General features: G+C 44.8%; 1 protein-coding gene across 2 annotated transcripts in view; it reads left to right on the forward strand.

Moving 5' to 3' along the window:
- The window catches only part of MRPL18 (mitochondrial ribosomal protein L18), a 198,479-nt gene that overhangs the window by 20,511 nt on the left and 151,629 nt on the right, over window positions 1-26,339 (forward strand). The window contains exon 2 of one of the 2 annotated variants that reach the window (XM_069628837.1): window positions 23,415-23,560. The exons of the other annotated variant lie outside the window; for it this stretch is intronic. Within the exon in view, the coding sequence (XP_069484938.1) occupies window positions 23,515-23,560 (46 nt within the window). The 5' untranslated portion in view covers window positions 23,415-23,514. The remainder of the gene's footprint in view (window positions 1-23,414; window positions 23,561-26,339) is intronic. 2 annotated transcript variants of the gene reach the window in all.

The raw sequence follows: 26,339 nt of genomic DNA on the forward strand, positions 1-26,339 counted from the left end.
GCCATCACAAAACATATTAAGACAGGGTGAGCAGCTGATAGGGGCTGGAGTTCAGACGGAAAAGTACATAAGCGTAATGACACGCAGATGCAGTCTAGATTCCAACCACTCACGCGACATGCTTCCCAAGATGATCTCTAGTAGCGTGTGATGCATTGTGATGCAATCCGAACAGTAAAAACGTATTCCCTGTAACGTTTACCTCTGAGGGCCAAGTCATTAGAACAAAGATAAGCTTCTAGGCAGCCTCCGTAGCCGCCATATACAAGCTTCTTCTTACAAGGGAGATTAAAGGAAAGAACCTACCGAAACGTCAAGCAAACCTCAGGATAAATTGGAACACTCCGTTATTCAACTACGGTGTCCTTTTTTCTGCTTTTTTTCTTTAAGTAGTCTGTTCCACAAACATAATACCTCTTCAGAGTTTCTTGCTGCAAGAGCTTCAAGTCTCACCCTGGCTGGCCTGCAAATCTTTAAAAAAATGAAATCGCCTTTTGTTGGTTTGTGAATGAGTGCATCACTCAATCTGTAGTGACCCTTGAAACAGCCGGGTAGACCATATAATAAAACACTTTTTTTTGTCCCTTGCAAGCTTTTTGGCCTCAGCAAACAGTTTTCTTTGTGACACTATCTCCTTATTGAAGTCATTAAATAGCATAATAGTGCACTTTGCGCCCCATTTAAGCACGCCTAGCTCCCTAGATCTTCTCAACAGCATTTCTTTCACAGGATACCTCAAAAACCTCACCACAAAGACACTTGGGGGTTGGCTCATTCCAGGCTTTGGTGCAAGTTCAGTTTCCAATATTTTCCCTGGTGGTACATCCAGTAATTTTGGCAGTACGTTCTGTAGGACGACCATTCTCCACACCTTCTGGGAAACCACTAATTCTCAGATTAGATCTTCTACTATAATTTTCTTGTTCAGATATCCTCTTGTTTGCTGTCTCCAGAAGTACTGACATGGTTTATACTCTTGTCTCTAGGGCCAACAGTTTATCTTCAGATCCAGAGACCCTTGTTTCCAGTTCTTCCATACGCTTGTTTACCATGGACGGGTCCTTTTTCATTTCAAGTACAGTTTGTTTAGTCTTTCCAATAGACAGCACACCTCATCCATGATTTCACACAGATAATCTTCAGCTGATTGACCTTCAGGTCTAGCTCCCACCAGGCTCCTTTCACTTTCATCTCTGACTCTATTTGAGGGCTGTGAGTCTCCATTCAGAGTATCAGCAAGTCCCTCTTCAAATCCACGCCCAACTCTGATCTCCTGCTGGTAGGTGCATCAATCATTTCAACTGGATCTGCCTTAATTATATAATAGTAAGGTTGTATGGGCAGGAGCAGAGCTGTCAAGCTGCCATTGCTGCAACCGCCAGAATTTTCTGTTTCTGTTCTTGATGTAGGAAATAACTGCTCTGAAGATGATAATGGAGCTGGAGATCTGCTCCAAACCTGCCCCCAGTATGAGTTAACAGCATTGCATTCATAAACTAGGTGAAGGAGAGTATCAGTGTGTACCTTCCAGTGCCAGCATCTTATGTATGTTTTAGTGTATGCATTTTGACGGGGGACCAAATATTTTTGTGAAGTAGAAAAAATGTGGTTTGTGATTGGCTTCACTGGGTGTTTTTCTTGCTCCCTTGTTTTGCGCTACTGGGGTTCTGTGATGGAAACTCCCATGTCTGCCTACTAGGTTTTCCACATGATCTTCGGATGTCCCACTTGATTTTGTTTCTTCAGTTGTAGATGTAGGAGGCAGCATGGGTTGGTTTGGAGGAGATGGCAAAAAGGACCAAAAAACAGGGGAAGGACTGGGGGAGGGGGGGAAGAGAGCGAGAGACCTCCAATGGGAATGTAGTTTATAGCCTAAGCAGGAATCATATAAGTATTTAATGAGCAGGAGCTAAAACCAGCTCCTGAGTATGAAGCACCAGAGTGACTAGGAGCTACTTCTCGAGAGCAATGACTTAGTACCCAGCGTGCCAAAAATATAACTTGCACATACAATGTAAACCATAGCTTTGTTGAGTTTATATATGGCTCATTATGATATAACTCTCTTCTAAATGAGTCCCAATGCTTAATTATAAGACATTCCCAAGCAGCTTTTATTTTATTTTTTTAATTTTTTTATTTGCATTTTCAACACAAAACATTACAAATAACCATTTAAATTACAACAAACACAACACATCTACTGGCACTTTTTGTTGGAGTCCTTATTATTATTTTCTTAACTGCTCGATTCACGACAGGGCCCTTTTGCCACTGTCCAAAATATTCCTGAGCCATCTTGTACTTTCCACCCTGGTGCGAATTTGCCAACCTCCTCTCTCTCGACTCCTCTTGATTCGTGGTCTCGGAGCTTCCTCTGTCGTCTGTTAGTTCTCGGCCCGGCCACCTGACTCGCTCATGTTGTCTTTCATTGCTTCCGAACAATTCCTGGATGAGTGCGTTCCATGCTAGTATCTTGGACCCACTATTGCCTTATCCCCTCTGCGTCGCCCTTGTCCACACTGATGTCTCGGCTGTTGCCCATTTGTTCAGATCCTCCCACCACCCCTCCATCGACCGTGCTTGTGTTCTATGCCATTGCTATGCAGCGTTTTGCCAGTATCGTCATTGGGTCTTTCATTTTTGCCAGGTGTGTTCCCTGCTTATCTCCGCTCAGGAACAGACCCAGCAAATAGGAGGCTGGCGACCATGCCTGCATCTGGATACCTTCCTTCAGCGCTCTTTCCTTGATAGTGTCCCAGAAATGTGTTATTCTTGGGCATGACCAGAACATGTGCACCATATCTGCCAGCTCCTCTGCACAGTGCGGGCAGCTCTGGATCTGTTTGCTCCCCATACTCGATATTCTCTTTGGCGTCGGTTATGCTCTGTGTATGAGATAGAGCTGCATCTGTCTGAACCTTGCGTTCCTAGACACTTTCTTTGGATACCTGAGTGCCCTGTACCATGCCTCAATCGGTGAAAGGTTTCTGAAGTTCTTGCTCCCATTTCGCTCGTGCTTGTAATTCCCTCCTGTTGTTGGCTCCTAGTAGTTCGTAGTCCAGTGCCTCCCCTGTGTCATCATCCTCCGGTAGGGTCTCCCTCCTTTTCCTTATCATCTATTATATACTATGAATTGGCCCTTGTGTATGCCATGTTTTTCTACCAGGGTCTGGGAGTCTACCCAATGCCCATTTTGCCACTGATTGCCTCTTTGGGCTACCCCCTTATCCTCCCACTGTGTCCTGAACGTTGCCAGGTTTGCTATGTGGCCATCAATTCCTGCCAGAGGAATTTTCCTAGAGCAGGATTCTTTTATGTCTTGAATTTTCCATGCCCTTTTCCATATGGCTTGGCCCAGCTTCACCATATTGGGGAGAGTTTTGGCTGAGGCCATGTCCATCTACAGGCGCTCCCTTAGGTAATATCGCTGCAGCGACGATCGAAATAGTATCGAGTCTATGGATATGTCCTGGCCCAGCCACTGCTCCACGAACTAGAGTTGAGCTGCCAAGCAGTACCGCTCAAAGTATGGGAGCCTGATTTCCCCCTCCGCCCCCGCATTCGTAGTCTTTGTAATTTAGTCAGTGCCACCCTGTTTCTCCCTCATCCCACAAATCCCCTTGCCATGGCATGTAACTGCTTTAAGAAAGTCCTGGGAATGTTGTAAGGAATATTTGTGAAGTAGTAAAGAAGGCGGGGTAGGACTTTCATCTTTAACAAGGCCGTCCTTCCTATCATCCTCAAAGGTAGTGTCCGCCAAAACTGCATGGCCTTCCCTATTTTGTACAGGGCCACCTGTGCATTATCCTTTATGTGTCTCTTAAGTATCGTGCTATATATCCACTCCTAGATATCTAAAAGTGCGTGGGGTCCATGTGAGGCCAAAATCCAGTAATCGGTCTGGTGTCTCGCCTCTCAGACCAGCCAATGGGAACAACAAGGACTTTCCTTCGTTGACAGTAATCTCCGATAGCCTGCCAAATGCTCCCAGGGCTTCAAGCAGGTCCGACAGGTGTGTCCGTGGGTTCTGGACATAAAGCAGCATGTCATCTGCATAGATTGATATTTGGTGCACCTCTCCATCTATCACTATTCCCTTGTCCTTTTACTGCGCCCTTAGGATGACTGCAAATGGTCCCAGGGCCAGGATATACAACATTGGAGACGGCGGGCATCCCTGCTTCGTACCCCGTACTATGCTCCACTCCTCTGAGACATGTCTGCCCATTTTCACCCTCACCTTTGGATCCTTATATAAGAGCTTAATCCAACGTAGGTACCGTTCCCCTATCCCAAAGTGGCCCAGCGCTCCCATAAGCCAATCCCAGTTCACTGAGTCGAATGCCTTTATGGCGTCCAACGATGCCTCTGCGCTTTTCCCCCCTCTTCCTGGTTCGTCTTGTCTATAACATGGTGGAGTCTGCAGAGATTTCACGTTGTATTCCTTGCCGGCACATACCCCGTTTGGTCTGGGTGCACCAGTCTGGGTATAACCCTTTTGAGCTGGTTGGCCAGGCCGCTGTAAGGATCTTGGAGTCCTGGTTTATCAAGGACACCCACAATCAAGAGGTGATTTCTCTGGTTTTACTATCGGTACTATTACCCATTCCGACATGCTGCTCGGAAGCCTCCCCCTCTCGTATGCCTCCTCCATTGTCTCTAGCAGCCACAGGGCCAGGGTATCCTTATATTTCTTATAGAATTCATCTGGTAACCTATCGGGCCCTAGGGATTTGCCGGTCGGGAGCTGGGCTATGACCGCCGTCAGCTCATCCACTGTCATGATAGGGATATATATTATCACCGGTTGACCCAATGTTTGTGTACTGTTGAATACGAGATGGTAATCTTAGAAGTTGTGTACGTTTAGTCCTTCCATTGTCTTCAAGATGACTTCTTTTTCAAGAACTATTTATTTATTTTTTTTTTTTTTTCTTCTTCTACCAGGTGGATTTATTTATCATGGAACACGCATTTGAAGAAGGACTTGGGTTGAATCAACATTTTTGGATGAATGCATACGAATCATTACTGAGTACAGTGTCCAAGCACAAAACATAAGAGCTATAATGCAGAAAACCCTTGTCAATCCTACTAGCAGATAATGATTTGAAAAATATTTTTGGAGAATAATACTCAAATTACATTCTCTAAACCTAAAACTCTCAAAGATGTAATGTCCCAGAGTATGTTGAAACCTAAGAATTTAAATGCTAATTGGTTGCAAAAAGAGACTGCAGGAAGAGGCTTTGAAAAATGTAATGCATGCACAGTGTGCAGATTTGTTGAGTCCAAATCAGTGGTAAGCTATGGAATAAAAGAACAGAACAAATGGTACATTACTCATAGAATTACCTGTTTAACTAAATATGCTGTATATGCAATTTCATGTGCTTGCAAGAAAACCTATATTGGTTTAACTATCTGCCAGCTTAATATTCGAATACTGCAACATTACAGAGCAATTATTAACAAAGATATTAATTATCCTTTGGCGGTACATTTTTCTGAGGAACATGAGAGTAATGCAACTCTAATTAGATTTCATGTACCAGAACACAATAGAAAGGGTAATAGGAAATGTAAGTTACATACATTGGAGTCCAGACTAATTTAAAGAGTTCAATACGAAGAAAACAAATGGATATAAGGCTTAGGAATTAGCTAAACATTTGTATGACTAAAGGATGACAATTTGTAGAAAATAATTGAATTTAATTTGTTTTTAAGGAAAGTCAAATTGATCATATTGGAGAGAATTCAGTTGATACATTTTAATTTTGGATAATTTTGTATTGGAGGAGATGCTACATTATATGTAGCGTTTTATCAAGTTGTGATTACAGAATGGTATGTTTTACAAACTTCATTGATTTGTGAACACTGATGAAAAGAACTGAGTACAGAGCACTTTAGTGTACAGCCAACCGATTTGGATGTGTTGGAGAGCTCTAAAGCAGAAGGCTGTGCGCCACCTGAGGTGGGAACTCCTAGGGGCAAATATATACGCACTCTGGTTCGCTGCGCAATTAACCTACTTAGTCACTGATTTTCTCCTCCTACTGGTTTCTGTGCTCTTCACATTGTCAGGGAGGCAGTCTTTGCTTGCAGCGCCCAGCCAGTGCAGGTGTTATCAATCGGTCATGATTCTGCTCTAAGGACTTCTGGTAGCTGTAGTAATCAGGTTTGCAGGGATGATTTTGCCCTTTTTTCTCGACTAATATATATATATTTGAAAAAAGTTGTTAAAGGGACATTATGGTTACAAGTAAAACCGAAAATACCCAGAAATTTGCCATTTATGGTAAGCTAAGCAACCTTAACTCGCGCCACCACCGTGCACTAAGACTAACATCCAGGACATCAAAGATGATATCACAAATGTCATTGATATCACATGTATGGCCACCTTGTTTTTGTTCACCGACCTATTTAGGCCAGGTGTTTTTGTTCACTGACAATCAGAATATGAAAATTGAAACAATGATATATGTTACCCTTGTATGTTCTTAAAGTAATTTCCTTACGTTTTGGCCTGAGCTCATGGTGCACATACACGGGGCAATGAGCAGGCCTCCAACGCACTGTTAATTTGTACACGTGAAGATGCACTTAATGTTATTGACATTATCTGAAGATGTTGATTCTTTCCTCCTTACTGGATTTTCCCCTGTATGTTCCTCACATTTGTATACATTGTGGGTCTTCATATGTATTGTTTCTGCTAACACAAGTGTGTAATAAGCCTTCAATTGTTGGCTATTTATTCCATAATTAACATTAGTCAAAATTCTCTTTGGATTGAAGTTATTATTTTACTGGCCAATGTTACCAGATAAAAAATGCTGTACTTCTATGGTGTATGGTGGAACCATTGCCTATATGTATGTATGATTACGTTCCTGTATTAACAACACTCAAATATAATGTTCTGTTAAGATAAGTACATTTTTTAATGCATTAAGCAGTTCATGATGGCTCTCAAGATTTACCAACATTATAAACACAACCCCTTGTAAGGACTTTTCATCAACATTCATTTCATGTGATGTCATCAATGATGTCCTTGTTGCTAGTCTTAGCAGTGCACGCTGGTAGCGTGAGTAATGGTTGCCATAACTGGCGAATTTCTGGGGTTTTTCAGTTTTACTTGTAACCATAGCATCCCTTTTTACAACGTTTTTTTCAATGAATTTCAATTAAGTTTTTACCAGTGCACCCGAATGTGCTACAACTTTCTAATATCATACTTGCCCCAATATATCGGCCTTCTCAGCCAATCTAGAAAGTTTCAAGTAAAAACCGTGCCATTCCCCATCTCCTAGCAACATTTTTAAACTTCTATAAACTTTCTGAAACTTTTAAGCACTGTTTTCTGTTAGCTGACGTCATTGCAGACTTTATGGACAGTGTCACATGACCACGTGGTATGATGTTGCGTCCGCGAACGGCTCTGCACTTAGTGAACGGTCCGTGCTTGGCGAATAGCTCGAAACTGCATTTTCAGCTGATCTAGGAAGCCTCAAGTTGAAAATGTACCCTTGCAATGTTCCTAGCTCGATCCTTACTGATTTTCCTTTTCCAATCCAGGAGCAAGCTCATGCCTGGAACAATATTAGCACAACTGCTATTTAACTTCAAAAATGGATTCAGCCATGGCCATCCCTCCTCCTCAGGAGCCGCCACTACTACCACCTGCAGGGCCTCCACAACGGAAAAAGTGCAATGATGCAGAAAACAATCACCGGACCAGGAAGATGAGATGGAGGAAATGCCTACCTCCAGCACCCAGACAGAATCATGGGTGTGGCAGTTCTTTACCACCGTTGGGAGTACCAAAGGCTAAAGCTATAAAGGCTAACTCCACTGAGTGCAATATTGTACTCGCTCAGGGACAACCTGGGCAGTACTCCTACAGGCCCACCTCCATGCAATAGGTTGTCGTCCTTATTTTCTGCAGAGGGGAACAGTTTCAAAGTGCATTTGAATCTGCAATCAAGGAGCATGAGAAACACTGCCCCTTACCTTAGATTCAAGGCACACACAACATCTTTCCATGTCCACCCTCCCCCACACCCCTGTATCTTTCACTGGTGCACTTTACTTCCTGACCTCTCCTGCACAAACAAAATACAAAAAATAATAGAAAAAATGCAAAAATGGTGTCTTTAGGCACCACCTTTCACAGTTAAAAAAATATATAACTAAAACAAATGATCTTATAGACTCGTCTACTTTACATTTCTCAGTAAAGTAGTTGGACTCAAGATTCTCCAACATTTCCATTAGCCTTTTATATTATGCTAATGGGAAATAATGGACAATTGTATACTAGAGAAAAACATAAAAGGACAAAAATGTTCTGTTCCAAATACTTTGTTTTCTCTAGGATACCATAAAGACCATAATACATGCACTAACTATCTGCGGTCTCCGCAGTCCCCTTTCCAGGCCATGCATCATTAAAAGCCCTGGATGGCACGTGCAAACCATCGCACAGGACAGCCATTCTACCCTTTTTACTTTTAGTTTTGTAACACTCTCTCATTGCCTGCTTTCAAACAGTCACACATCCATCCACCAATCACTTCCAAAAACTCTACATATAACCCTATCAACATATTAAACTTCCACACACCAACTGCCACTTAACAATGTTCTACAAATTGTTTGCATCTGCATTGCCCTTACTTATACAAAAACATTGTACACAGTGCTCCTATAAATGCACATATGTATTATGCAGTAAGTAAAGTGCATAAATAGAAAAGGCAGTACGGCTGGGCAAGTGCTCATGGGTGTCCCGGAGGCAAGTGCCAAGGGATGCCAAGGTGGGAGGCCACTGGCTACCTGCTGGAGGTGTAGTCCCAAGGATGGGGTACATCTTAACCATAACGTCCCTTTTATTTTTTTACAAAAAAAAAAAACGTTTTTTTTTTATAGTCAATTTAATACGTTTTTATAAGGGAACATGTTTCATGATGTTACATCACTGTATATTAGCTATTAATAATTCCTCTTTTAATATGTATGAAAGGACTATAAAACTCCTTTAACAAATATATTTTTGCAACACAAACTTGTGTGGCTTTATCAACGCATGCTGTGGATGCAAATCGTCATTGAAATGCCTATGGCATAAGGTTCGACCATAACCTCAGCCCCACCAAACCACCCCTGTTATCCACTGAACCTGCCCCGCATCCTAGTTCAGTGTCCACTTTACCCTCATAATGTGACCAATGGCCTTGCATCCATGGTCAGTTTTCACAATCCATGGGCATGGGCTTTGGCCATGCCACATTCCCCAATAGCAAGGCACAAACTGCAACATGATTATAGAATGAGGGTTACAGGTTTAGCCTGGCCTGTGGTGCAGCGCGCACATGAAGACAGAGTGGGAGAGGCTGCCATCTCAAAGTAGTCATGTGCAGAGGGCAGAGCACGGGAGGGACCGCGCGAGTCACAGCTTGGCTGCCCAGCCATTGTGGATATGCCTGCAGGCTGTCTGATCAGTGCAGGGGACTGTAAAAGCCCTGCACTGATAAAACTGGCTGCAGGCATATGGTCTTGTTCTTTGAAGCGGGGACTCCAGTGATTTGCTGCCATTCCGTGCTTCAAAGAACATTTTAGAACGTCTTTTCAGGCTGTTTTATCAGTGCGGGGCTCACATGGACCCTGCACTGATAAAACAGTCTGCAGGCATATTGCTTTCTCAGTGTTTTGGAGCATGGTACAGTCATTTGCGTCCGTCCCGCGTTTCAAAAAACATTTACAAACACTCGAGCTGTGTTATTAGTGCGGGGCTCACACTGCCACAGCACTGATAACACTGCCTTGTAGGTAGGGGAGTATCCTGCATTGCAAGAGTGGGGTGGAGTGGAGGTGGACGAGCAACTAAAAAGGTCCTGCTACTTCCTCCTCAAATGCAGTGCGCACAATTCATATGGGCTCATTTGCACCTGCAAACTGCCCACCCCTGCCCCAATCTACTTTTTTGGTTGGTAAGATTAGTGGTAGACGGCATTTTAACGCAACAAAGATAAATACAACTGCAGAATCATTACAGATGCTGGAAACTCATCCATTAGAGCTCTGTCCAGGCGCTCTGGGGCAAAATACATACCAACCTCCTAGTTTGCATATGGCTTGCACCAACAGAAATTACTTCTCAGAAAAGGCATTGCAAGGAGCATCATCAGTCTTTGATACATGGAGGCCCCATGGAAGTGACATTAGAATACATTTGGTAAAAGTAAGCCAAGTGGCAAATAATTTGTGGTGCAAAATACCTAAATTGCACTATTTTTAGTTATGGAGCAACTTTATAGTCAGTTTAAAAAAAATATATATGTAACAGCATGATATATTAACATAAGCTCTGAAGTGAATCACAGAGCTGCAGAGAAGACCCAGTGTGATTAAATGATCTGCCCGGGATCACACACTTTGGTTAAATGGTGAAACCGGGATGTGGACAATTTAAGCAACTGAGCACATCTTTCCAGGTTTAGTTGATATAGATATTTGTTAAGGTCTTCTCTTTGAATTTCATGTGCTTAAATAATACTTTATTTATTGCAATGCCTTGGAAGCAAAGCATGTTACATAAGAAACTTCCCTTTCATAATTGACTTTACACTATATACATCATTATAGAAATATATTGAAATATAAGCAGATGGCTTTATTTGTATTCTCCCCATCCTTCATGCAAAGTCACAATACCATCATGCACATTAATGTTAGACTAACAAATCCACCCTGGGTAAAGCCATAGTCGTTATTTCATAATGGTTGCAGTATTACATACCCTTCTCAATGCTGATCACTCCCTCCCATGCACATTTCTAGAGGGTCAAAGGTCCCTGCTAATAACCCCCTCCCTCCCATCAGTGCCTAATGGCTCACGTTAGCTCACAGACTTTGGGGACATTGTCCTGGCAGAGGGACACGTCTCCTGTTGGGCACCCTCATTGAGGCGCCAAACGAGAGGTGTCCCAGTGACAGAATTCCCGGTCAGGCTCTCAAAAGAGCCAGTAGGGAGGGGCAGTTTGCCCTCCCATGGCCCACCCGCTCTGTACGCCACTGCCTGTAGCTATGGGTGCCAAGTTTTGTTTTTCGTCACAGGGGCAGAACCAAATTTTGCGATTTTGGGGGTGGGGGGGGGGGGTGGGGAGTCAGAAATTCCCATACTGCGAAGCGAAGGGGCCGGATCCATCCACCTTTTTAAAACCCATTTGCAGCATTTATAGGCAGGTCTAAACCTATAACAACTCAGCAGAAGTCGCTAAACTGCTTGGCTGGCTTTGCAGTATTCTGCTTTTGTAATTCCTACTTCCCCGACAGCTCGGCATCAAACAGCTTGGCCTGTCCACCGCCTACTCCCAATCAAGGCTGACCACAATAAGGCAGTCGTGCCCCCCCTTTTGAAGTGAGAAGCACTTGCTAATTTTGCAAGATGCATATTAATGCTTCACTAAGCCAAAGCCAACAGGCGAGGAGGCCAGCCTGAGTGATTCAGAATAGCATGCCAATCAATCTGGATTCTTTATGCTTGCAGAATAACACTCGTTCAAAGAGAACAGACAGGGGAGAGTGGGGCGGGGGGAGGTGACAAGTGCCTCTCTGCCTGAAGGCATTGCCTTCTTAATGTTCTTTGAAACATGGGAGTACAGTGATTTGTCTGCACGTTGTGCTTCAAGCAACATTTACAAGGTCATATGCCTGCAGGCAGACCTGCCTAAATTTGAAAATAAAAAACCCTGTGATTTCTGCAGCCCAGCTCCTATAATTCCTATAAACGCGGTCCTCGCCTTTCCCTGTATTGAAAAAGGGGACAACTACTTAAAAATAAGCCACAGAATCGGGCGATGTTAGGCAGATCTGCCTGCAGGTTGTATTATCAAGAGGTTGTGTGTTATCCAGTGCCTGGAAATATTTTTCCTGCCCGATGATTGGTAGAAGATGTATTCTTCCCAGCCGGTATCTGGTTATTTCATCTAATACCATTGTATCTTATGCCATTCCACCGAAATATGTCCATCTATTGCATATTGTTGGGGGGGGAAAGGGTTCATTACTGTTCAGGTGCATTTTAAAGGGTAGAAAACAAGGGTTTGGGGGGGACCCCCCAAAAAATGAAGAAAATAAATGCATTAGATGGACATTTTTTAGATGGACAAATTTCGATGGAATTTCGATGGAATGGCATTAGATGCAATGGCATTAGATTAAATGACCTTAGATTAAATGACCTTAAACCTTCCCAGCCGTTTGCTAATGGTCATTCTGGCACTGAAAACACAACCTAAAGTCATGAGGCCTTCTAGATGTCTTTAAAGTGCTAGACTGCAGCAGGGCCGGCTGAAGATTTGCCATGGCTCATGCAGGCCCATTTTAATCTGATGTTTGGGGGCCCCTTAGCCTGGAGCAGAGAAAGTCTGAGGCACCCGTGGGGTGCAAACATTCTTTTTAAGTGTTTTACAGTTTACAGGAAACGTTTACACTTAAGTAAATTAGAACAAATACATAAAAATGAAATAATACAACCAAATATACATTCTAATGAAGACAAAGAAATACACCTTGGGGGCATAGGAAGGTGGTTAATACCACAGATTATCACAAGACTGCCAGACAGCGGGGAACTGAAACACTAAACTTCCACTGAAAAGCTATTAATCCATCTTTAGCAGCAAGGGTCTATTCTGAAGCCACCCGGCTTACAAGGCAACACTGTGACCCTTTAGATGCTGAGGAAGCCCAAAGAAGGTGATGGCCTGAAGGACTCCAAAAAATTTAGCAGCTTGTTATGTGTGTAATATATGCACTGCAAAGTACGCATTTAAAGTATGGAATATAAGAAGTATTTTGCAGTGTCATAAGATTCCTGACTGCCAACATGGGGACAGTTGCTGGTGGACCCTCCCAGGCTTGGGCCCCTTTCAACTGAAAAGGTTGAAAAGCCCAGACACCTCCTGTGGACTGCAGTGATTGTTCTGCTGTCCCACACTTCAAGGAGCATTTAGAAGGCATGTATACCTGTAGGCTTTATTCAATGTGTGTAATGTGGTGTCTGGGAATAATATTTCTCCTGCTCGATGATTGGCTGGAGATACATTATTCCCATCCATTTGCTTGACATCCCGCACGTTTAACAACGTGCAGGCATGAGGCCTTCTAAACGTTGATTGAATATCCATGTGATAAATTGTCTGCGCTGCACAGTTAAAAAGGCCCAGAGATAACCTCTGTAAAACATTTTTTGTTAGTTGCAACTGCGCCTTATTGAGGCAATTGCCATGTTGCAATTAACTGCTCATCCCTTTAAAAATAAAGATATAAAAATTGCTAATCATTTAGGTTGGATTGCTTATCAATTATTTTTTACTTAGCAAGTTCAGCTAATCAATTTTGCAAAACTAATTTATGCCTTGAATAGGCAAATCAGAGTACACATTTGTCCTTCCGCGGGCCAGGCCCACTGCCCAGACACCAAAGATATATCACTTTTTTTGTACTTGTATTTTGACACTTTAGAAAAAATAAAACACAGGACAGATTTCAAAACCCTACTTTGAGGTCCTTGCTAATGCCCCTCACGGATGTTTGCTGCAATCCTGTCAAACACTAGGGCTGTAGCCACAAGGAGAATTTCTGTTCCTATTCAAACCTATCCCGATTTCAAAAACTTTAGCACATAGCTAGTCCCTGGTGGCCATGCCCACTTTAACCCCACTGCGGTCCCTTGTGGTCATGGCCAATAGTCATATAACTTAGCTTTCATTTTACAAAATCCATTCTGACTTTACACAAACATGCAAGGTGGGGTCTATAAACTTACTGAAAACGTTTGTGCAGATTCGTCAAACGGCATCAAAGTTAAAAGCAATCTAAAAATGAGAACCCTCTCTAATTTTACCCCCTCTTGACAAAATCCCACCAAACTTTGCAAAAACATACAAATCTGGATCTAAAATCTTTTTGCAAACCTTTGTGCCGATTTGTCAATAAGGTCAAGTCTAGAATGATATTGCAAATTTCATGCAGTTTCATTGAGCAGCTCCAAAGTTATAAGCCATCCAAAAACTGCTTTTCACCAACCCTGTAATTCAGAAATGGGAATGGATGCCCCTGAACATCTGAGAAGAAAATGTTTTTTGGCTTTTAATGGCCATATCTCATCGTCCCTCACCTCCCCAGAGATTGTTTCATTAGTTTTATTATTATTATTTATTTTTTATTTGCCATTGAGTTTGAGGATTTTGACAAATTTTGAGAACTCTGTATAACTTTGCACACCCCCCCCCTTGACAAAACCGCACCAAACTTCACAGAATCATTCCAGGGGTCCATATACTCTTTTTACAAAGATTTGTGAAGATTTGTCTAGGGGGGGCATGTTATATCCCACTCAAAAAGTGCTCTTCCTATGAGTTGAGCAACTTAACCATAACTACAGGGCCGCTACCGCAACTAAATACAAAATAAATAAAAAAAGTACACAATATATATAAATATATATATAATCTGCCATATATCTGTTGGCAAATACCGCACTGGGAGGATGAATTCCTTTTTAAATGAAATCATTATTTCTTGAATAAAGTCCAAGGCCCCGATTCATAGAATTAATTGCACCGAAAAATGTGGACTTGCGCACGAAAACACATGCAAGCGCCCGTTTGTCGATTCATGGAACACAATGCGCGAGGGTTACCCGAGACTTGCGCTGAATCCCTGCGTGTCCAACACGTCAGTGCAACACCACTAATGTCTTGCACGAGACTCCCAACGAAGGGGTGTACTGCAGTCACTGGAAAAGGGGCAGAACACAAGGAATGGGGAACAACAAGCGAAAATGTGGGCGTAACGTGGGAAGTACCACAGTAAAATCCTTGCAGTGCCCACACACACACTAACAACACGTAGTCATGCAGTCGAACAGAGCTCTCCGGTGCGCAGAAAAAGCCTCCAAATCCGGAAACACGTCCGCCACGCGAAAGCAGGCATAAGCGTCACCGTGCACGAAAAAATGCATGAAAAAAAATGCATAAAAAGGGTGCGAACAGCCAATGCGCGTATACAGCTATGATGAATGTACCATTTCCACCCAGGACCAGCCTTTTTGGGATGCCGGATGACCAGGTCTATGGCAGGTATAGGTTTCCACTTCATATCATATTAGACCTGGTCACGGAGTGGGAGGATGACCACATCACCCACCCTGTGCTCCCAAGCACTTAGTCCCTTCGAAAAGGTGCTCAATGTACTGCATTTTTTGGCCACTGTCATTTCAGCAGACAAGTGCCATAGTCGGGGGCATCTCGCAGCCACGCTGCCTACACCAGGTGTTGGCAATCATGACTGCACGCCCCTCAGTGCGCAGGCACATATACATGCCCAGAACACCTGCAGAAAGGCAGGCTGTGGTCCAGGACTTTTATGGGGTGGCGCACTTCCCTAAAGTGCTTCGTGCCATCGATTGCACCCATGTGGCCCTACGTCCACCTAGGGCCACAGAGCAAATCTATCGCTATCGCAAGCACTGGCATTCCATCAATGTGCAGGTTGTATGTGATGGCATGGGAATCATTACCCCTGTATATGCTAACTATCCAGGGTCCACCCATGATGCATTCATATTTAGAATGGCACCCCTACACCGAGCCCTGGAAGCTGGGAGGCATGGCAACACATGGCTCATTGGTGAGTACAAATGGCCCTGCAAATGCATGCATGTCTCAGTCTCACACAGACAAAACCACACCACTGACAAACCATGTCACCTCCACAGGGTAAGTGCCTACCCTCTGAGCACCTACATGATGATACCAATAAGGAACCCCACCCCCCCAGCCCAGGTAAGATACAACTCGGCCCATATTGCAACTAGGGCCATAGTGGAGCGCACATTCGGAGTTCTAAAGTCGCGCTTCCGCTCCCTTGACCACTCTGATGGTGAGCTACTATATGCACCACCAGTTGTGTGCAGGATCATTGTGGCAGCATGTGTCTTGCACAACGTTGCAACAAAATGACGTACCGGTGGACATGGTGGTGCCCCCACATCCTCAACCACATGCACAGCGACTGCGCATGGGAGGGGAAAGGGCACTTGGCAAGGCTGCCCGTACCCAGCTTGTGACACAATTTTTCATCTAAAATCCAACCCCTGCGGCGGGCACACAGCCATGGCACATTCCAGGTGACAATTGATGATGACAAAGGGACAATCATCTGTCCCAACCTTACCACCCTGAGAATGTGTTCTTGGAAGTGCTACATTGTGTGCATCCCTTAGAACTTCAACTAACTCAATCTGGTGTGCACATAATGAACACATGGAAGATGGAGTATGCCGCTAACACCATGACAAAGTACATCTCTAAATGCCGGTATGTCACCTAAACCCTCCCACACTTCATGTCACCTGGTTGCCCCACCATGCCATGGCATGCAATGTCAAAACTGAGAAATAAATGGCCAACAGATGACACTAATGTCACAAAGCGCTCACCGGAACACGTTCAGAAATAACTCACTCTCACACATCAAAATAATAATGCGCGCCGTAACTCAGAACTAAGGACTAGCAAATGCACAAGTGAGGACACCAGAATGGCAACAAAAATAAACAGTGTAAAATGGTCAGTAAAGTCACCAATCTTCGGAAGGGTGGAAACAAGTAAACGAAAATAAAAAATGCCCATGTTGGACTGGGCGGTGGGGGGAGCACCCAGGAGTGTGGAGGGGCAGGGTGCACATCAACACCATGTGTGGATGTTGAGAAGAAAATAAAAACCTCCATGGGTGCATAGGCCACACGGCCAGCATGGATTGGGCGAGCTGTCGCTGCTATCACCACCATCTGGTGTAACATTAGAAGGTGGCAGTGGTAAGGGAGGTTCACCATTCATAGCTCTGGCCTGGTCCGCATGCAACCGCTCACGGGATTGATGCTTGTGGGGACTCGCAACTTCAAAGGATCAGTTGGAGTAGGAGAGAAAATCTGTCCTATAATGTACAGAATGCAAGAAAAGCATCTACTTTGGCTGTTCTTCAAAAAGCAAAATCAGTGCTCACAACACTCAAAACTGAATAGGAGGACAACAGTAGGATTGACAGGTCACAACCTAGAGGACCAAAGAAAAACACTCACCTGCCTGGATAAATAAATGGCAGGTCGAGGAGAGTATCAAGTGTGGGAAAGCTCTCAGAGAACGTCAGAAATGAATAACCGCACTTGTGCAGCTCCAGTCGAAGATTGAAATAGGGAGTCCTGCAGAAACAAAGGCAGGGCTAAGAGCTCGTCTCAAAAGGAGTAGGAGTAACTGACCCCCACTATCAAAAAATAATAAAAATCTCCTTGAGATGCATTAGTAATGTCTAAAGAGTCAACTAAAACACATGTGGCCAGTGCAACCCTGCAAACAGCTGCAGGCAAGCTCAAAAAGGGCCTTTAAGAATAACAGAGGAGCACTTTTGGAACCAAAACCGACTAAACCTAAAGATGTCTGCATGGTCTGTGTTAACACCTTGAACAGTCGTATCCACTGGGAGCCAGTGCCATCATCACAGTTCAGGGGAGAAATAATACCTGGCCCCAAGACAAAAGGACCATTCTCACAGGCCTGTACTGGATGAGTTGCAGACGGAAGAGTAAAAGCACAGAAATCTTGGTAGAGGCCATTGCAGTAGGCCAGCATATGAATGACCAGTCCTCTGGAGACAGGAAGCTGCTGGGGGAATGAGAGGAAAGGAAGAATACCTCTGATGTGGTGCAGCTGCTAGGGTTACTTCTCAGAGACGTCGGAGATGTGAGGAGAGAAGGAGACTATGGAGTGGAAGATGATCCCAGGCTATCCGCCATCACAGATTTGAGCAAGAAGAGGGCCAAGAGAGGCTGGGCAGAGAGTGACACGAAAGGAGGGAGCAGGTGTGGTGATGAAGATTGTCTCGGTGTGTAGCACATCGTTTGTATGCAGTCTGCAGGTGTACAAGCCCATGTCAGTCCACCATGACATGGTTCACCCATGGCAGTAACGGAAATGCAGGCAGAACTGCCAGACAATCTTGAACACTTCATTCAATCCATACACACATCTCCTGGATGCACATGCTTCACCACTCACCGGACATTTCCTCATAATTTGGCAGGTCTCCCACGCCTTGGTTCTGCTCCACATCAATCGTATAACTAATGTGCTCTTCATGTGGAGTGAGTTCATCGTCCTCGCGTGGTCACCCACCTTCAGTCACCAGAGTAGAGGCAAAGTTGACAGCCAGCTTCTCTTTGGCTCAGTGCCGGATGTCATTCCAACGCTTCACTACCTCAGGGAGCGGTGCGCCTCTCATTGCCAAGCCATTGATTCTATCCGTGACACGCTGCCAGTGGTCCATACGCTGAGCAGGCGTATGTGTGCTCCCTGCCTGCACGAGCATGTCACGTTCGTGTTCCCGCACATAGTCCACGAGGATCTGGAGTTCTCATCATTGAAGCTCCTCTTCCTCGATGTGTGGGTCTCCTGTGCCGTGTGTTGGGTTTGAGCCTGTTCTGATACTGCACTCTTCGCCTTCTTGCAAGGTCGTGCAGAGCCTGTGTGGCTGGTAACACTTGTGTCAGTAGGGGCTGGAGCACTGGAGGACAGGGCTGTGGCATCACACACTGATGCTTGGACAGTAGGGTACGTTACAGGTAGCCAGCAATACCTGGGTGTTGGTTCCAGGTTGTTTCACTGCACGTCCCTTCCCCTTGGACACAATGACATCTGCCCCTGTATCTCGTTGGACCAGGACCGTGACCACTACTGGCCTGGCTGGTGGTCCCTGAACCTGGGTGGTGGGGGCTGCAGTCTACAGAGCTGACATCCCCCAGTGATCGAAATGGTTCTCAGCTCGAGGTGTACCTTCTCAAGGTAATAAGAACAACTGTGTCTGCATTGTAACGTGTGCACCACCAACGACTGAGAGAGTGCCCGCTCATATCATGCTACATTCGGTTTCTTTTGAAATGACTACTTTTTTGCAGGCTCTGTCTGGATGCGTGAGACTGCTCCTTTGTCACAGCTGCTAGTTTTGATTATCGGCTTTGGCTGGTTCACTTGCTCGGAGACCGTGTTTCGGAACACTGCAGCTCTGAATTAGTCTGATTTTATGACGAATTGAGAATTGTCCATGTCTACCGTGCTGTTAATGCAGATCAGGGAGTGGAATGTCACTTGTATCTTGGTGGCCTTGGCAGCAGGTCCTGTCCCACAGGGTTGCTCTCTTGTTCGCACTGAATTCAGCTCAGCCTTTACTGAAACGGTTGTGGCCTATTGTAATATTTCTAAGCCAAGACATGTCTACTTATTTGTGCTAATTTATAGTACCCATAGGTTAGTTGTTTGACTCTGTCGGGTCCCTCGGGTGCCCCTGCAATACCATAGGGTTAGTTGCATATGAGCATCTGCAATCCTTTGCACAGGATCTCTTGCTTCTTGCGGTTTCTGCGTTGCTGCAGTCAAGCTAGTGAAAAAATGATAAAGCAATGACAGTATGTATATGTCCTCTAGCTTCAGAACTGTAAGCATGTGTTTTTCGTGTATTCTGGTGTGTGATTGTGTCCCGATGTGCGGCTCGTGGTGTTTCTATCGACATTGAGCATATCGTCTTGTCGCTTTTAGTCGAGACTGAATGAAAGTATCCTTAATTGCATCCTGGTGCTCCTCGTCCACTCTGGTCAATGATTGTACTGTTCCTGAGCTGTAGGGTTGGCTTAGTGGGTACCATTTGAAGTATTTGTCTATCATAGGTCTGCTGGGAATTGGTCTGAAATGGTAAGAGCGTTCATGATTCTTTCGGTTCTGGCCCACATGTGTGGTGAGAGGGGGAGCAGGGGTAGGATCCGGGCAACCCTCTTCACTGGCTAGTTCCTGGGGCAAGGCCTTAATTTTCACATATTCGAAGGGTAACAAAAATTATGCGAAACATATGTTGGTGTTTTCTGACTAGGTTTCTGTGCCTCTTCAAAGTCATTTTCGCCATGAAGTTCATGCAGTCTTCCTGAATAATCTGTTGCTTCAAGCTGTCCACGTTTGTTTGAGTATATTCAAATGTCATATTCTGGATCCAAGTAGTTTAGGCTGTATATGTTCTGATTGTTGTCTAAAGAGAGAATAACTGCAGTTTCTGTAAGAGCTTGCGGATGTGTGCATTGCTGGTGAGATCCGAGTTTAGGGTAATGGAAGTGCTAAGGTATAAAGAAGGGCATGTCAGAGTTTGTGACTGGGAAATCCGCAGTTTTAGGGATATCATTTACGACATGTTTGTGGGGAGTAGTGCCTTCTTTCACAACTGAAAAATAAGTATGTGTATGCAGTGAGCAAAAAGGAACATGTATTAGCATGAATTGTGACGGCTCATAACTGAACTCTCAAGTTGTCTATTTTTTTAGTTTTGCTGATTAGGCGGTGGTTTAGCATCACATGTAAACCGGAAGTATTGCATTAGACTACATCTGGGGAGAAATGGCATATGAGGAGGGATACAAAGATTGAAGGTGTTGCTTGGTTATTACCTTTTGACTGCCCATGGCCATGCTAACCCTATGGCCATTTCCACCCACATCTTGCCCCTTCCAATCCAAAACACATCCTCCTGGAATCCGTTTGAGATGGCTTTTTTAAGGCTTACCACCAAACTTTGTGCTCGTAGGGCCTGCCAGTGTTTTTTCAAAGCAGTCTTCTGAGAGTTCATTACTTATTTGGACGTGTAAACGTGCTACTGATGAAATAAAAATGTCTTAACAGCTCTGCCTTCAGCTACTCGATGTATAAGCACTATGCATGTCTTTCACTGTAGTCCTGTTAAAAACAAGCTTTGGCAAAAACCAAAAGTTTTGGCTTTTGTATAAGCATTAGGCATTTTTATTTACCAGGCACACAAAAACCAAAACAGTTGGAATTCCCAATGCTTGTTTGGTCTTGTAGTCTTGCGTTTACAGAAAGTAAGTTAGCATACTGTGGTAATCCTAGAACCAGATTTACATAGGATAAGAACTAGTTGACTGGACAGCACATTTTGTGGAAATATAATTACAGCTATGCACATTGCATCTTCTGTGCAAACGTTGTGCAATGGATGCCACCTAGCTTCAGGTCTGTTGCAAAAGAAGCAGGCATGTTTTTGTAATTGCATACCAGTACTTTGGGATCTTGAGAGAAGCTCCTGCTCATTGAGCTCTCACTAGTGTCTTCGTGTTGTGCGGTGCTGTGCTTTCTGTATCTGTCCTCTTGTAACAGGATATATGCCGCCTTGCATTATATTGGCTTAGTTCTTCTACATTTGTATTTTTGAAGCAAGGTTTTTTCAGACATCATAATTTGCACTTGACACTAGACATTGGCCAGTGATAAAGGACTCTCGGTGAGTAAGCAATGGTATGTTGTGTGTAGGTGGATAACTGAACAAGTGATTATTTTTTTTTGATTATTTTTTTTGTTGGTCTGGCTAGTAGCTTGGACCCAACATAATAATTCTATCTTTGCGCGTATTTGGATGTTTTTTTCCAATAGATTTTATTTTTTAATGTTGAAATAAAGCCTCTATACCATTCTAGCGCTTGCGTTTGGGTGACGGTGGTTGACATATTTGCATTACACCTTCCATAACATCAGTTGAACTTTTTACCTGAAACCAACAATAAAAATAAATTATTGAAAGATGAAGACCTGAACGTATAAGCCCCACCCCCAGTGCTCTTATTGATTTCTACTATACATGTAGAAATGTTTGAAACATCATTGAGTTCTAGGTCATGAGTTCTAGGTCAATGTTGGTAAGATCACTGATATTTTGATATTTCATGTAATTAGGTGGTGGCTCCCTTTATAACCTCATTTGTAGTACACAGCATAGTGACGCCATACACATTATTCATCTATAGCTAGCTTCTTAATACCCAAAACCAGTCCCACCTTTTCCTCACTAAATCTGCAATGGAACATGTTTCTTTCTACATGTGCTCCTGTACTATTTGTGAGGCCAGCTCAGATGATGCTGCAGAGGTTGGGGCTCTCTGCATGTCCTGACCAAGGCTACATAGCTTGGCAGGGCAACGTTGTTCTAACTACCTAGCAGAGTGTGTAAAAGACACTACATCCCTTAGTAGAGAAAGGCACCCTATCCCTTAGCTACTCACCTGATGTGCGTTTAGCACTATCCCCTAGTGTGGGTTACAAATAGTGAGCCGGAATTTCCCTTTTAAAGATGACATGTGACAAGGAAACAGCTTGGCACCATATCCCTCTGCCCACAACCTGAGACGAGAAGTGGTGGGCACTGTATCCCTGCAACTGTTGCTTTTAGATGACCTGGGTGAAACCACTATGCCCTTTAATAGGAATAATAATACTTTATCCCATATTGACATAGACCATGCTAGGAGGTGTTTATCCCAACCAATTATTGTTTTGTTTTTTAATAGATTTTTAGATTTGATTTGTGAAGCTGCTGGGATCTATATTTGTATTTAAATATTTAGAACCGCTCAGGACGGATTTAACCGTATAAAGGTGCAGCTGGTAATAACAGAAGCTGACCAACCAAGTGGCTAAATCCCTCAGTAAAAATGGAGAATAGGGTCCACCTCTAATCCCATCTTGGTCTTGAGGGCCTTGCGAAACTGCAACAGCGTTTCACAGGCCCTAATCTCTATAGGAATACTATCCCAGAGTCTGGGGCCAAAAATTGCAAACATATCACAGAGACCGTTGAGTGTTTAGAATATCTGGGTGAGTACAGTATCCCCAAGACGTATGCAATCGGAACAATTTATGATCTGACCCCTCCTGGAACTGTTGGGTTAGACTAGCCCTATGGAGGGAATACCTGTTTTATTGATGCAGCAGTAGACCCCCACACTCCACCCCCAGCACTTTTCCCAAACAATCCGTTTCTAAATGAACTATCTTTTAATAGTTGCTTTACTCATGTTTTGTCGATCGACCACATCGTATGATTTCATTATTTGGAAATTTGTTTGAAAAAAAGTCTCTATCATGCAAAAGTTTACATGTTAGTGGAGTTCGAGCGCATCTGTGTGGCTACCTGGCATATGACGCAAGTACCTAAGCATGTTCCAGTACCTGCCACATGTTCCTTTTTGATCTGGCTGTATTAAAACAGTATTACCTCCCCTAACAGCATGGGGGGGTGGCATTTTTAACTGCTTTAATGGGTTCCCGAGAGACACGTTTTTAGTCACGTATCACCCCTCAAGCAAGCCATTTAGCTAATTAATGGTTTAACACTGCACTTGCATGTATGATGACTAACGCGAATATATCTTGTCCACATGCCCGCATGCAATAACCCTGTGTAATCAGTCGGTTGACTCTAAATCCCTCTCTTGCTTTCCACCCTAGACCCGGTGTAGCCACTGATCCCCACCTATTGGATGCAACACTGGTCAGTTGCTGATCAGACGTGTGCCACACAATTCATTGTGTTGGTAGAGACGATTCTATGACCCGTACCACAGAGAAGGACGTTGTAACCTTCCCAAAGCCTGGTAAGACCTTTGCAATAGGGTTTGGGCGGCACTATACACTTCACCACAATCACCCAGACTGAGACATTTCGGCAACCTACGCCTAACGCAGCCTTCTGCTTCTATACTCCATTTAGAGTTGAACGCCTTATTCACCTGGTGCTGGCCGTTCGCGTGAGGACGATGAGCCGAGTGAACTAGAGAGTGACTATTGGTGGACGTGTAAAGTTTACGTTCATCCGACGGAATAATTATAGAGCTCTCCACCACGGTGTAAGATTCATACACGTTCAAAATCAGCTTTTGCTACTCCGAGACAGAATTTAAAAAACCAGGTTAACTGTGCGTATCTTGCTATTTGTAGTGTATGAGGCACCATGAATTACTGGAACAGACGTGATTAGATCAGCCAAAACCCCACACAGGCATCTGGTTTCGCCCCGTCAGTCGTCATAATGGAGGGGACCTATGGGCCACACTCTTATCGCAGTAGCCATGAGTATAGGACTCTCTAGCAAGATGAACGGTGGTAACGTTTTGACCCATCTGTTTTCTATTTCTTTCTCTACTCTGTTCCTCCTATTTCACTTTAGAGGGAATATACTTTACTGTACCAAGGCTAGACCTGTGCATGTCATTTCTGATGTCTAGCACTACATCAACTTTGTATGGTGAATCATAGCTAAGAATTAGAATATTGGAACCAGCACTGTCCTTTTAAACCAAACTTAAACGGGAAATATTTTGCTGTTTTGGAAAGCTATTTGTAAGCTTCACGTGTTCTGGAGCCTTATTTTTTAAGCTTCTTGAAGATAAGTACTTTTGTATTTAACACGAGTATGACTAGAAATTGATATACTCCTATGTCCCGTCCCCTTTCCTCCATACTTATGGGACATCTCTCCGTCCTGTGGGACGGGACCGGAGCACTTTGTAAAAAGCATCCACATTTTTTCCAAAAATGTGTCCTTCCTCTCTTTCTTGCGCGGGGCCCGGCACGCGGCTGTAACCCCGCCCATCTTGGCTCCGCCCCATCGCCCATTAGTCCTTTTCTCCGCTCGATCGGGGCCGGACGCACTTCCTCGGAAGATTTTCTTCCCTTTTTTCCTCTCTGGCTCTCGCTAGCGTTTGTTTATTAGCCTGTCTGTCTTTCAAGTTAGACTTTCCAGATTGTTCATCGTGGCACCGTCGCTTCGCGAGGGCGGATCCCCATCCTCTTTGTTTAGACTGTTTGGGTCCGGAACACCGTTGGGACTCCTGTTTTTACTGTGACTCCCTTTCAGTCCGGGCACTTCAATGTCGGTTGGAGTGGTGGGAGGAGGTGTTCCGACGGATCACCTCCTTTACACTTTCAGGCGTTCATTGACGAGAAGAAAAAACGCCCAGTAAGTTCTTTACTTTTCAGAGCACCCCGGCCGGGGGATACCTTTCCGGGTTCCTCTCGGTCCAGGAGGGGCGTTGATCGCTCTCACCGGGGTTCGCTCTGAGGTGCACATTGGGCACAATCTACTGGAGTTTTCGCCGAGGGTCTCCGTAAGGGGCCTGTTAACACCGGAGTACGCTCCGAGGCCCCTCCTGTGGGGGCTGTTTGTAGACCCAGTTCTACTGAATGGGGTACCGTAGTTTGCTCTGAGGCCTCTCTGTCGGCTTCCCTCAAAAACACCGGGGTGCGCCCCGAGGCCTTGGCTGGGCTTGTTACCGAACGGGTGTTCGAGGCCCGTGCAGATAAGGCTGTTACCGGGCTTGGGTCCGAGGTCCCTCGTTCAGAGGCTAAAGCTACCAACAGTCCTGAGAGGCTGGACAAGGCCTTGTCGGTGAAAGCGGTTGCTCCCCGTTCCCGCTCTTGTGGTGACACCAGACCTGTTGAGGGGGCAAAGAAGCAAAGTTCTTCTTTTACCGGCAGTGCCGAGGTCCTTCCTTCGAAGGCTAATTTGGCAGTTGGTATGTCTCAAAAACATTCCAGGCCTCATAGTACCGGCAATGCCGAGGTTCCTTATGTTAAGGCTAAGATTAAGACCCCTGATCCATCGACGGGGACCCCTGCCTCACTTCCTCACGTGCCGCAGTTCCCCTCAGATGAGGACAAAATGGCGCCCGTTCCCGCCATGACCACGGCGGCCATTTTAGGTGCTACCCCTACAACTACACCATCGGCCTCTGGTGTAAAGGCTTGGTCCCTTTGGTGAACCTAAGGTCCCTTGTGCGCATCCTTACCGGCCGGTTTGATTGGAATGCCCGAATGCCTCTTCCACACAATATTTTGTTGCCCGCGGGGGCGGCACCCTTGATTTATGAGGATACGTCGGTGGAGGGGCCGGTGTGGCACCCTTCCCCGTTACGTCCCTGGATTTGTCCACCTCATGAGAGGCCTCCTCAGGTTACGAAACAATCTCCTGAAGACGCCTTTTTCGGTAAATTTCAGGCACTTCTGCGTACCGACCCCATGAGGGAATATTTCAAAGGGCTTTTCAAGGAGATATGTCCACCTGCGTCTCCGGCTCCACCCGTTCCTCCGGTGCTTCCGCCGGCGCCTCCCTTGCCCGTAGTGCCTCCCCGTCTCTTCCGCCTGTGCCTCCGTTGTCCCCAGTGGACAAGGCAGTGCCTGACACGGCTCAGCAGGATCCTGACCTGTCAGATGACCCTCAAGGCGATCAGGACAAAGAGGACCTTCCCCGCTCTATCAGAGCCTTTCATGACCGGGTACTGGACATGAGTTTCTTAGATGTTCCGGTGCCCGAGGCGCCCGCTCCACAGGAGGGTGTGCTTTCTGGGGCGTTCACTCTGTCTCCCTTCGAGCGTA

The sequence above is a fragment of the Ambystoma mexicanum genome, chromosome 12 (assembly GCF_040938575.1).
Source record: "Ambystoma mexicanum isolate Mex_15411 chromosome 12, UKY_AmexF1_1, whole genome shotgun sequence".
NCBI classification, from domain to species: domain Eukaryota; kingdom Metazoa; phylum Chordata; class Amphibia; order Caudata; family Ambystomatidae; genus Ambystoma; species Ambystoma mexicanum.